This window comes from Dreissena polymorpha, chromosome 10 (genome assembly GCF_020536995.1).
Source record: "Dreissena polymorpha isolate Duluth1 chromosome 10, UMN_Dpol_1.0, whole genome shotgun sequence".
Lineage (NCBI taxonomy): Eukaryota > Metazoa > Mollusca > Bivalvia > Myida > Dreissenidae > Dreissena > Dreissena polymorpha.
Genome location: NC_068364.1, coordinates 53,537,509 through 53,551,804, shown reverse-complemented (window position 1 = coordinate 53,551,804; position 14,296 = coordinate 53,537,509). Strand labels below are relative to the sequence as shown.

The following is a 14,296-nucleotide window of genomic DNA, read 5'->3' as shown; positions in this document are numbered from 1 at the left end:
TTTACAAAATGTATGTTATTTACTTCACATATAGAGTCGCAGTTTTACTTACACTTTTCAGGTGTTTTTGTATTTCAGAATTTGAGAGTGGAATCATCAACGGGTTGGGTCGACCTGGTAAGAAATGAATAATTCTTAAATGAAATTCTGACAAACATACAGCTATTGCTTACATAAGCTCATTTAAATATTTGGATGTGTCTTATGTAACACGCCATAAGCGTTTAGCTGCATCTAGAAGTATTATTTTATATAATAAAAACAATATTCTTTACTCATTTACGACATTAAAGGCGCAAACACATATATTACAATGTCATCACCTCGCCGTAATTACCCTTATGCTGAATGTTATGCATGGATATATTAAAGAACCTTCATGACGAATGAATGTTTTGTGGACTGCAATTTGACTGAAAAGGGCTAAATTGCTTATACAATTTAAATATTTTTACTCTAGATTTATTAATAATCCTTTACCACTTAGATACATATTTTGTATGCATCTGTAGTCCCTAAGAAAGTTAAATTTAATTAAAACATTTGTTACTAGATACAAGTTTTTAAGACTGCATTTCAAAATTTAGTTTCTGATCAGCCGCAAACAGCATACAACCTGAACAGACTGCGAAATACTCGCATTTTCAGTTTGCTTCTGAGTGGGAAAGGGTGAATTATCTCGTAAAACAACTGCAATAACACAACTGAGTATAACTATGACGAAAGATTCAATGTAGTTATGTTATTGACGTCTATGACAACCATCATTTCAACAAATGTATATTTATAGGTGTATTATTTCCTCAAATAATTGTTTACCAAACAAAACATTCAGCACCACTGGCAAACTACTGTTAACAGTGAAATACAATAATATGGCAATTATTTTAACTCTTTACAGATTGCTCATGCTAATCCGGAACGTCACTTTCCATCTAAATTGAATTTTTGCTTAGAAGAGACTTTCTTAACAGGAAAAAAGGCGAAAGTATCGTTCATGATTAGCCTGTGAAGACTGCATATGCTAATTTCAAACGACACTTAAAGCACCTGCATTAAGCTGTTTTCCCATAGCGAGCCTCGTTTTTTTTGCACAGTTTCGCCCCGTGATGTTCAAGCCGGATGGCAGCAAGTACTTTCTGCTCTTGCCGCAAACCGACGGTGCCGCCGGCAGCTTTCAGCACATCGCCATGGTTGACTCCGACAGCGACATTACGGTAATATATTCATAACGTTTTTTTAAGTATAGCGTACTCACCAAAAGACCTTGTTAGCTATACTATGACCATTAGGCATAATGTAGTTGCTGGAGAAAAGTGTGCAGACATTCCGGGACTTGAACATGGTACCAACCGATTACAAGGCGAGTGCTGTCAAAACTGAGCTTACTGTGCCGGCAAATATCTTTTCACCAATCCCGCCCGAGGAATCAAACTTAAGCGGTATTGGTGAAAAGGTCACTCGCCTTGTATGTGGGAGATCCTTTGTTCTAGTCCCGGGCTGCCTGCTCACTATGTTTACCACCCGGCTACAATATCGAGACCATATCCTTGTATTGGCTCATGTTGTAATATTTAGCCTATCATTGTGTACATCAACATTGACAGCATATTTCTAAGGATGCGCACCATATGACTCGACGTATGACATTGTTTATACACAAAGCGAATGATTAACAGTGTTTCTGCGCTAATGCAAGTTAAAACAAGAAAATCGTTTGGGATCAACATGTAAATGGGCCGTGCTCTGTAAACAATATAAAAACGGGGTTTAATGCATGTGCGTAAAGTGTAGTACCAGATTAGCCTGCACGGGACGACACTTCCGCTTTTATGGTATATGTCGTTTACAGAAAGTCTCTTCTTAGCAAAAATCCAGTTTAGGCAAAGAGAGTCGTCTCTGATTAGCATGTGAGGACTTCACAGGCTTATCTGGGACAACACTTTACGCACAAGCATTAAACCCCTTTTTCAAAAAACACGGCACAGATGTATGGAAGATTTATGTTTAACATTAGCAGGTCTCAGATGAGGTTAAGTTGTTTTTATTAATTATGAAAATAAAATACAGTGTAATTTAAAATCTTTATCTATGTGAGACTGTTCTTGTATCAGGTATTATACGAAGGTGAAACTATACTTCGTCAGAGTGTGTAAATGTTTTGAAAGCAACATATATCTGGGTGAGTATACAATGTTTTCGAATGCCGAGTTACACCATTTAAGCCTAGTGGACTGGACTCTCCAATCCTTCTACATTGGATCAATTTATTTCCAAAATAAGGGATGTCTAGTATATTTATATCTATATTTAGAATATTTCTTACAGAAATTCCTTTAAGCAAAAAGCGCAGACCCTGATGAAACGCCGCATCATGCGACGTCTCATCTGGGTCTACGCTGTTTGCCAAGACCTTTCTTCTAGACGCTAGGCATAAATGGGTTTAGCCATACCCTATTAATTTTCATGTCAATTGTTTCATTTTCAGGGAACATTGAGCGATGGTTCCAAAACATTTATAACAGCGGGACAGTGGGATGTATTTGACATTGTAGGATACGACAATAGCCTCGAGCAAATGTAAGATATTGATTCTCGCTAAGCTTCGCTTGTCTAGCTGATGTTTTCTTTTTGTCCTGTATGTTCTTAAATTGTACATAAATCCCTATTTGATTGATAAACGATTATGGAAATTCAATAACGAAAACAAAATTTAGTTGAGTATACGGTATTATAACGTAAGCAGATATCGAAGACGTGTCAGGTCTTTGCCCGATATTTGCTACGCTTTAAATACCAAATTCATGGCTTGGTATTCTACCTTGATTTGAATATCGCATAAGTCGGTATACTTTATTCCGGACTATATATACGATGTGTTCTTTATCTTTGCTACAGATCGTATATCCGATACCCCAGTTAAGTATGTGATGCTTGCTCGACATTCGCAATAGTTCATATACCAAATACAAGGAATTCGTCCGAACCTCGGTATTTAATTTCTACACTCAATACCTATTTCCTAACTAACGTAATGGACTGGTCCATAATATTTGTTCTGTGGTTTCAATCTTTGAGACACCACACCACAAAATTACGCGTAGAGTATAATGCGTATAGAAACTAAATGCTGTCAAAATTATACAAAGCAGTCTAAATATGGTGAAAGACTTCAACCATACTATCTTTATATGTGTATTTTATAAACTATATATGCGTTGGATATAAACTATAATCTGAAAAGTGTTGATCACTTTAACATCATTGTTCATCGTCGCAATGCAACGAGATAAATGTTTATCATATAAGCCATGTAATGAGAAAACTGGGTCTAATGCATGTGCGTTAAGTGCCGTCCCAGATTAGCATGAACAGTCTTCACAGTCCAAACATGAACAACACTCTCCGCTTTTGTTTATTTTAGTTAAAAGTTATTCTCTTGTTGTGAAAATCCAATTCAAGCGGAAAGTGTTCATCCTGATAAGCCTGTGCGTACTGCACTGGCTACTTTGAGACAACACTTTACGTTAGTGCATTAAGCACAGTTTTTCCAGAACGAGGCTCAATGTTTAATTGTAGATATTTTACTGCTACAAATAAGGGCGACCCAACGACGAAGCATCTTTATAGGTAAGTGTACAATACATTCCATTTGCTTTTTTATTTTCAATATTAAATTGTTCCGGTACAAGCATTATTTACATTGATTACCGGTTGACTGTCATGGTTTTCACATTTGGTTGCCTTCTGAGTTACGGCTGAATAAAAAATAAGCATTGCGTTGGAAAAACGGGGCTTAATGCATGTGCGTAAAGCGTCGTCTCAGATTAGACTGTGCAGTCCACACAGGCCTATCCGGGACGACATATTCTGCAAAGACTGCATTTTCGTTTAGAGGATACTTCCTTTAAATGAGCAATCCTATTAATTGAACTGAATTTGTGTTGAGAAGAGACCCTATAAGCAGACAAGCCTATGAATTCAGTGTGAGTTCGCATGGACACGGTTATCTAGGACGATATTTTACGCAAATGCATTTGGTCTTGTTTTCCAAAACATCTCGGCTAATTGACATATGACACTTACTTTTGAGGCTTTTCATAGTATATTCTATAAAAAGGGTTGTTACCAGGTTGATCCGTCTGTTTGACTATAAAGATATGGTACTATACTGGAGCGCAATAAATAAGTTGTCATTCAAAGTTCTTCATACTGTTCACACTAATATTTATGTACGTTCGGCAGTTAACACACTTTGAATTTTTCAAAGATATAAGAATTGTTATATATTTCAAATGCCTGTAGATCGACGGTCCAAAAAGACAGCCCTGACTTCAAATCGATTAAATGCTTGTCGTGTGACGTCTCGGAAGACTGCCTGTACGTCGACGCTACGTTTACGTCGTCTGGAAAATATTACATACTTGCCTGCAAAGGACCAGGGATTCCTATCTTCTATCTTTACTCCACTGAAAATGGATTAGGTACGTCTGTTTTGGATTCCAATTGAAATAACACATTTTAACTTAATCTTGAAACAGGCTAATTGTTAACGAATGAATGCGTGTTTATGCGAATACCCAAACGGAAGTGTTTAACTTGTGTATGTCTGTTTCGTACATTGTAATTATAAACTTTAAGTGCAATTCATAACAACTAGGAATCATACAGTGTTTTGCAAGTGCATGCGCATTAAACCTGTTTCATGCGAAAAAGGGTCTTATGTCATTTAAGGCCAGCTGACCTTAAGACCAGCCTGCGAATTCGCACTCGCTGGTAAGGAGATACACTGCCCGCAAATTAAACCATGCAACCTGGTGTGCTTTAATAGCTGTCAGCTTAGCTGACGACCAGACTGCGAGATTTTTAAGGCTGGTCTGGAGCTACGCTGGTAGCATATGAAAAACGACACATTTTTAATGACATGGCTAATTTTGATAAACGTCTCCTGATAACAGTGACAGTCCTCGAGGACAACGCGGACTTGCGGACCAAACTGGACGACTATTCGTTGGCTGTGGCGGAGTTCCTTAAGCTTCCCATCGACAAAGAGGAAACCGATCGTACGTATGATTCACTGTAAAGTCGTGGCCTTGGTGACATCGCGAACGTACGTAATATCCTCTGAAAAGTCGTGGCCTTGGTGACATCGCGATCGTATGTACGATTCTATGATAAGTCTCGGCCTTGGTGACATCGCGATCATATGTATGATTCTATGTTAAGTCGTGGCTTTGGTGACATCTCGATCGTAGGATTCACTGTAACGTCGTGGCCTTGGTTTCATCGCGATCGTATGCATTTTTCTTTGTAAAGTCGTGGCCTTGGTTGCATTGCGATCGTACGTATTTTTCTATGCAAAGTCGTAGCATTGGTGACATCGCGATCGTTCGTATGATTTTATGTACAGACGTGGCCTTGGTGGCATCTCGATCGTATATATGATTCTATGCTTAGCCGTTGCATTGGTGACATCGCGATCGTACGTATGATTTTCTGTACAGTCGTAGCCTTGGTGACATCTCGATCGTACGTATGATTCTATGTAAAGTCGTGGCCCTGGTTGCATCGCGATCGTACGCATTTTTCTATGTAACGTCGTGGCCTTGATGACATCTCGATCGTACGTATGGTTCTCAGTTAAGTCGTGGCCTTGGTGACGTCACTATCGAATGTATGCTTCTCAGTTAAGTCGTGGCCTTGGTTACATCGCTATCGTATGTATGATTCTCTGTTAAGTCGTGGCATTGGTGACATCGCGATCGTATGTACGATTCTATGTTAAGTCGTGGCCTTAGTGACATTGCGATGGTATGTATGCTTATATGTTAAGTCGTGGCCTTGGTGATATCTTGATCGTAGGTTTGATTCTCTGTAAAGTCGAGGCCTTGGTTGCATTGCGATCGTATGCATTTTTCTTTGTAAAGTCCTGGCCTTGGTTGCATCGCGATCGAATGCATTTTTCTATGTAAAGTCGTGGCCTAGGTGATATCGCGATCGTATGCTTTTTTCTATGTTAAGTCGTAGCCTTGGTGACATCGCGATCGTACGTATGTCACTCTGTACAGTCGTGGCCTTGGTGACATCTCGATCGTACGTATTATTCTATGTAAAGTCGTGGCCTTGGTTGCATCGCGATCGTATGCATTTTTCTATGTACAGTTCTGACCTAGGTGACATCGCGATTGCACGTATGATTATCTGTAAAGTCGTGGCCTTGGTGACATCTCGATCGTACGTACATGTATGATTCTCAGTTAAGTCGTTGCCTGAGTGACATCGCTATCGTATGTATGATTCTCTGTTAAGTCGTGGCCTTGGTGACATCGCGATCATAGGATTGATTCTCGTTTAATTTAATACATTGTTTTAAAGTTTACTGTGTATGCTTATGAGTAACATTTGAAGCATGCAGTAACTCCAAATGTCGCACTAGCCGCTAGTTAAAATCAAGGCTATTTTATTCAAGGACATTTATCCACTATCTCATCTACTAAAAACAGCGTTTGATGAAAATAATGTTGTTTTTGTATGCATGAAAAAGGGAGAATTTTAATGGCTCCATGCTGTTTTCCGTTTGTTTGCAGACATGTGGGTCAAGGCTCTATTACCTCCAGTACTTAGGAAGGAAGAAATAACGACATACAACATTTTATTTAAAGTGTAAGTTGTTTGCCTTAAGAATAAATCATGTTGCTTGATTCACTGTTAGTATACTTGTTTTCATAACACCTGTTTGAAATCTTTAAAAGTGAGTTTATCGACGATTGACATAATTGCAAGTAGTACGTATAATCAATGTGTGTTTGTAAGAAATATGTGTGGTACACAGTATAAAAGTGTAATCAATTTTACTTCAGAAATGGTTCGCCTGGTACGCAGCTCGTCACCAAGGAGTTTAATATCGGATGGGAGCAGTACCTGTGCAGTTGCCATAGCGTCATTATTGTGTTTGTCGATGGGCGTGGTTCTGGGGGGCGTGGCAACAGGTGGATGCATGCCGTGTATAAACAGCTGGGCCAACTGGAGGCGGATGATATAATTACCGCTGCTAAGTAGGTCGTTCAATAGTATCGTTTATAATAATTTAAAAATATTTTAAACACAATCAATATTTACTTAGTTAATGAAATACGTAATATTTTAAGTAAAAATTCATGTTGATGACTTTGATGTTAACGTATTTATAAATAAACTACTTCTACAGCAGAGTAAATTCGATTGGTTAGACAGGTAGGCAAACAAAAGCATCGCCATTAAGTAATCATGCTATATAATGGTAAGTTTGTTAAAAAACGTGGACATGTTCTGCTAATACCCTTCTAATTCGTGTAAAAAAAGTGTATCATATGAGCTTCATTTGAACATTAACTCTATTTTACCGTACCAACTAACGGCATAAAATCATTTTTAATGATATTCAAATAGTATTATTTTATTACATTGATGTTTAATCAATAATCACTTTTCCTATTTAATATCACAAACACACAAGCCTCGCTGTTGTGTGAATATTAAATCAACTGTAATAAGATACTGATATTAATTCAGCAAATACCATTTATTGTTTAATAACATTTTCAGTCATTTTAACAACCTACATTATGTGAACGAAAATACCACTGTATGGGGCGCAGTAAGTATATGCTTGTCTTGCAGAAACCTTGAAAACATAACGATCCATAATGTCTGAATTTTATATACTAATATTTGGAATTCGTCTGAGTAATAGATTCTACTGCCGACTTTATACAGACAAAAATTGTTTTATGTTAATTGACACACAACAGAAAATCAAATAAACATACTTACACCGATGCATATTGAAAATACCACAATTTAAAACAAGTTAAATTGCTTCGAAAAATATCATCCGTAGTTGGTCGACATGTCTTTGATAATTTAAACACAAATATTGTCACAGTAAGTAACTATTAACCGCGTCAAGCGAAAATGGACTTTTTTCCATATCCTGACTAGCCTGCACAATCTCAATTAAGTCAATCAAGTTTTCGTTTTCTCATTTGCGGATCGCAGGCTGGGCTGGAGGTACTCGGGTTTCATATGACATAAGATCCATTTTCGAATGACGCGAATCATTTAAACTGCATGCAAAAGTCGGTTGTTCTAAATTGAAACTGGTTTTTACAGTCCTATGGAGGTTTTCTGACGGCTTCCGTTATAGCGCGCGCATCGAATGCGTTCCGATGCGGTATGGCTGTTTCCCCAGTAACAGATTTGCGTTACTATGGTAAAACTCTCATTTATAAATAGTTCATTATAATTGTCGTGCTTAAATACGTTTAGTAAATGTATGCCATTTTATTCAGGATAAACACATGTTTCGACATTCTAAACCGTATAATTGAAAACAAAAGTGTTATACACGGGATTTGATCCCCTCCTCAGGAACGTTTTCTAGACGTCCCCTTAATGCTCCAATAATTGATTTCACCCTGGAAATAGACTCGAGAGTTTCTCAATAAATCTTGAGCTTCCATACAAATGAATAGATACATAGGTGCTAATACATGATGAAAAATGCGCTGATACAAGTATCCCCAAGTGTATATAATGTACAATATGAATAGAATATCCGCTTAACAGACATGTGTTTTCGTGACTCGCTTATTCAATAAACAATCACTCACTGACTGTTCTGAACGTACGCGTTAAGGTTATTTATGCTAACTGGTATAACAAAGCAGTCGGAGTACATGGTATACCATATGCAATGACCGCATATACTGTGATGAAGTACATTTATGAGTATAGATTATATTGCTTGGTTACCTAATCGTTATATTGCCAATCATACACTATTTCATTGAACAGATTGTTTTAGATTCCGTTTTTACTGAGCGTTACATGGGTCTGCCTACAGCCAACGATAATTTAGGAGGTTATAACGTAAGTGTTTTATTTATCTAAATCGGTATCTGTGTTTGTAAGATATTATTTCGCTTGTGCATTAAACAACGTGTACACTGATATACGGTGTAAACAGTGTTTTTATACATATACCAGATTTTCGTGTCATATGTCAATTGATCTAAATAAAATATGTATAGAAAGTGATAACATAAATTGCAAAAATGTACATGAAAGCATTTTCACGTTTGTGAGACGTCATGTTGTTTCTGAAAGACGTTTAAGAAAGTTAACATATTTGTTCTTGTTATTAATGTTTGTTTCCATGATAAACATCAAATGATCAACATTAACGCAATGCTGTTATGGAATAAGATATCGGAATAAGTCTGGATATTAAATACGTATGCTTAAAATTGTTATGCACGATTTTTATATGTGTTAAATTGTAATATATTGATAAAAATATGTTACAATAACACAAAATAGGAAAGAAAATTATCCATTGAAGACGAATTTCATAAAATTAAAAAAAGACAAATGAGCGCCCCGAGCCGATTGTGACGAATATATTTCGTACATAATTTCCTACAAAAACCGAAGCATTCGTCTTTTTATTATGATCGGAGTTAGTGTTAGTGTGTCGTATGAATAGATATCGTAGCAGGAAATTAAAATGATCCGTAAAACTAAATTTAGATCCACATCGTACATGCATGATAGACATGCTGGCGAATTCGACTGTACAGACATTTTCGATTGCAGAATTAAATATCTGGCTTAATTCGTATTTCCCACAAATGTTCTACTTAACTTTTATTTTAATGTATATTGAAATATATGTATAATAAGGTTTTTACACATTTTATATAAATTCATAAATATTTGACAAAATCATGCATACCCCACTTTAAGTTATGGCATTTGCCGTAAAACCTCAGTTCAACGAACTAAATGAAACTCGGACGTCTTGTCTATTCTGGATATTGTCTGGATATTATTAAAGGGAAATAACTCATTTGAACATATTAAGTATTGCAAAAGCATAAATGTATTGAATTTTAGAACCAATCGCTTGTTTCTGATAAGCAATTGTTTATTTTAGTAGAATACCTTTAAGAATTCAGAACTTATTGCATAGATATTTTACAAAGTCGTTTACATACATATTTTTTTCAACAGAAATTATAGGATTTAAAGAATCGCTAATGACTAACAGGCTGTAAACAATTATAATCTTATACCCCGAATCATACGGAAGTGGGTCTATTGCCACATACATCAAGTGTGAGCTGTCCTCTAGAAGCTTACACAAGGTTCAATTGTTTTATCTGTGGACTGGGTAGACCTTGACCAGACTGGGCGGAGGACTTGGCTGGTCTGGAGAATCGCTATAAACAAATGACATGAAAGCAATTTTATACAGCGGGTCTTTTTTTATACAGCATGCAGGAGTTTGTTAAGGACACTGCCCGTATATATGCGTGCACTGTCATCACTATTGAAATATTGGACTTTTTAAAAATTCTTTTGCAGGCGGCGAACATATCAAAATATGCATCCAACTTCAAGTCCGCTAGATTTATGATTATACATGGAACCGGTGATGGTAAGATATGATGTTCAATCGCTGTAACATACAATTATCGTTATATATGTGTGCATTTTGACGATACGTGTATACACATTGTTGTTGCAATGCTTATGTTGCGGGTTTTTCGAATATGCAGACATGTTGATAAAACATATGGCTCTTTTCAGAGAATGTATAAATACCTACTTGACACAATTTCCCAAGTTCTGACTTTAAAAAAAGATTATAGTAGATACATAATGATCTAGTAAAGACAAATATTAAAATGAATGTGTTGTAATGGCGTGAAATAGATATTAAGTTCCAATATCAATGGGAACAGATTGAGTTAACCTCATATCCGTTTTCGTCATCTGATCGTTATGTTCGTTTTTAGTTTATGTCAAAACCAATTTAGTGCATACATAAGTACCAACATCTTTGAACCGATAATTTTAAGGCACTTACCATAGCAAAATGTCCTTGATTAAAATGTACTTTGCATTACTGTCATTTCAGATAACGTTCATTTCCAGAATTCTGCTCAACTTATCAAAGCATTAGTGGAAGAAGATGTTTACTTCCGCCAACAGGTATGCGAGATGTACGAATTCAAAACACATAGGAGCTACGTATGGCTTTGATTTGATTAACTATTGCATACATTACATGGTCAACGCTTCATACAGGCACGCTGCTCAAATCTACGGTGGCGAATTACTTAAATTCGTGTTCCTGTTGTTAAGAGATGTCTATTGGGGTAATCTACAGAACGCTCCCACAGTGGGCTGAAACTCGTGACCTGCTGATCGCCAGGCAGACACCATATCCACTACACCACTGTGACCTCAAATTGGACTTTTTGTATTTAATCATTCATATGTGTAATGTTGTTTCGTTTTTTTTGCCATGTAAGGGTTATGCGATTGTTCATTTACCTTGGTGACAAGGGTTTCGTTACAATGGTAATATATGTCTTGAGTCATATATTATCTCGACGTGCAATATTCAAAACAAGTAAATGTACGTATATTTTGGTTATTTATTTAAAAAAATGATCGTTTGTTTTGATGTAAACAACAAATAAAAAATGCTGATTATATAGCAAAATGAAACATTAGCTGTATCAGATGGATATTGAACTTCAACACAACGGGCAATCGGCGTTTAGTCTGACATAGCACAATTCTAGACAAAGTGCATATTGTAAAATTAATTAAATATAAAGCCCATCACATTTAGCGCAACTTTTTCATGTTTATTGTGAGTCATACTTTAATTACCTTTGTAACAATGCAGATATACCCCGACGAGAACCATTTTCTTAACGGGAAAAGCACTAAAATGCATCTGTATAACACCATGGAGGACTTCATATTGCATTGTTACGGCAAACCGAAGAGCATCATTGAGTTCATTAGTGAGCCGTCTGAGAAAGACGTGGATCCACCGGAAGAAGAGGAAACAGAATAAAGGCATTCAAACGAGGAATACAAAATCATGATGCGATGATAGTACATCAGTTTGCGTTGAATTGAATTTATTGGAAAATGGACTTCTTGCCATGCATAGATGTGGTTAACAGTGACTTACATGAAGCGTACCCAAAACTGTTAAGAATGTCACGCTTGTTTTAAATAAAAATGATTTGACCAATAAGTGATGTTGGTTACAACTTTATGACATAATCTTAAACAATTTATATACACTTGGAACTGACAATTTGTTCTTTTGGGAAAAGCTTCGTCAACGGTAAGAAAAACAGCCGATGAGGAGTTACTACAAATATATAGAAATATGCGAATTGAAACGAGGAAAGTGTTGAGTGTTATTACACTGAATGTATCAACATTGCATAATGTGGAAATATGACGCAAAAACATTTGATCTGATATAACGTGAACGACTATGAGCTTCAAATGAGTGAAGTCCCTTACGCTTATTACAGAAAAGTGTGATATTTACAAAAATGCAATTAACAACATTAATTCCAACGTATATATTGAGCATTTGTCTAGCTTTTTTCAACTCAAATAATAATCAAATTAAAGCATTTAGTTAAACCCAAACATGATTTAAACTGCAAGGATTAAAGTCGAATATTGGACTATTTAGTTGAATTGATCTCTTTACCGTTTTCTGAAGTCGTTGTACAGATAAAGTAAACTCAGAGTGATCTTTATGATAAATAGTTGTGCAAAGCAAACAAACACCCAAACGGTTTATATTATTATTACTATGATACATGTAACCTGTACTATACGTTCCTAAACATCTAGTTATGTGATTCAATCAAAACGTTTTACACACATAGCTGGATATTGATTTTTAAACTTGAAGTGTTACTTATATGTGTATGAAAAGTTGGTGGCGTTATATGCAAGAAAGCGTCTACTATAACTTACATTTAAAACATGTTGCAAATATGTTTCGATTCGTGAAAGGTATTCACTTATGCTGTACAGTAAAAACCATATACATGCCAAAGTTATAATGAGTGAAATATTTCATTTACAATTCTGATATTTTGTTATTATAATAATATTCTTAATGTCTAATACATACCGTTATGTTGTTTACAAAATATGTTAGGACTGATTTGATTCCATTTTTTTTTACAATTACTATCAATAATATTTGTGCAATCGTGTGTGTTTGTGTTAATTTATTAATACTTCTGGTTTATATATGTGTTAGTATTATAATGGCTTCTCTTCTTCTTCGTCGTCGTCTTCTTCTTATTATCTTATTCTTTTTCTTCCTCTTCGTCCTATTTTCTTCCTCTTTTTCTCCTTCTTCTTCCTCTTATTATTATTATTATGATAATAATTAAATGTTTTGTTGTTGCAAATAATAATGATGATAATAATAATTTCTAATATTATTACTATTATTACTAGTATTGCTATTATAATATCAATATTTTTTATTTATCTGTAGATACCTACGATTGTTAATTGTTATGAAATATTAAGACTATATACAATTATTTCAGACTTGTATTTGAAGTATAAAATCTTTTCTCTGAAGACGCGTTTTGATGAGCCCAATAATGTGCATGTATGGATAGGTTTAATACAATTAACTAATTCGACAATACCAAGTCGTATGATTGTAAGGCCATAACTGTATATACATTGGGTATATGTGTTAAATCAAATAAGTGGTGAAGATTACGTAATATCCCTTCTTATTTAAACGAATACACTAGACGTGCGAATGTTTTAATATGCGGTAAAGTGACAATGCATTTAAGATAGACGTTAACTCTTATTCATACCGATTAACAATAAACTTCAAAAGATTATGTGTTTCCTTAATAAAAACTTGTTAAAACAAACTTGTGTTCAAAAATCACTAAAATGCATCTCTATAACACACCATGGAAGACTTCATACTGCATTGTTACGGCTAACCGAAAAGCATCAGTGAGTTCAATCCAAAAGATGAGGAAGTCGAATGAACACATGGGTATCATTCTGAGAAAACTGGGCGAAATGCATCTGCAAAAATTTCGTCCCAGATTGGCCTTTGTCGTGCGCACAGGCTTATCAGGGTCGACTAATTCCGCTGTAATGGAATTTTGATTAAAGGAAGTCTTGTCTAAACGAATCATCACCATCATCATCCTCATCATCATCATAGTAGTAGTAGTAGTAGTATAACTAGTAGATGTTGAAGTAGTAGTAGTAGTAGTGGTAGTAGTAGTAGTAGTAGTAGTAGTAGTAGTAGTAGTAGTAGTAGTAGTAAAAGTAGTAAAAGTAGTAGTAGTAATTGTAGTAGTTGTAGATGTAGTAGTAGTAGTAGTTTCTTAATGTTATTAGTACAATAAGTATTAATTCTTTTTTTAAT

At 35.5% G+C, this 14,296-nt stretch overlaps 1 protein-coding gene across 1 annotated transcript in view; it reads left to right on the top strand.

The window, feature by feature from the left end:
* LOC127847434 (dipeptidyl peptidase 4-like) overlaps positions 1-14,025 on the top strand; it is a 52,332-nt gene extending 38,307 nt beyond the window's left edge. Inside the window, exons 12-25 of the mRNA XM_052379342.1 lie at positions 79-117; positions 1,098-1,217; positions 2,489-2,580; positions 3,580-3,630; positions 4,306-4,484; positions 4,959-5,063; positions 6,588-6,663; positions 6,861-7,055; positions 7,585-7,636; positions 8,152-8,251; positions 8,846-8,910; positions 10,408-10,480; positions 10,964-11,037; positions 11,744-14,025. Coding sequence (XP_052235302.1) covers positions 79-117; positions 1,098-1,217; positions 2,489-2,580; positions 3,580-3,630; positions 4,306-4,484; positions 4,959-5,063; positions 6,588-6,663; positions 6,861-7,055; positions 7,585-7,636; positions 8,152-8,251; positions 8,846-8,910; positions 10,408-10,480; positions 10,964-11,037; positions 11,744-11,917 — 1,395 coding nt within the window. The 3' untranslated portion in view covers positions 11,918-14,025. The remainder of the gene's footprint in view (positions 1-78; positions 118-1,097; positions 1,218-2,488; positions 2,581-3,579; positions 3,631-4,305; positions 4,485-4,958; positions 5,064-6,587; positions 6,664-6,860; positions 7,056-7,584; positions 7,637-8,151; positions 8,252-8,845; positions 8,911-10,407; positions 10,481-10,963; positions 11,038-11,743) is intronic.
* Positions 14,026-14,296: the final 271 nt, after the last annotated feature.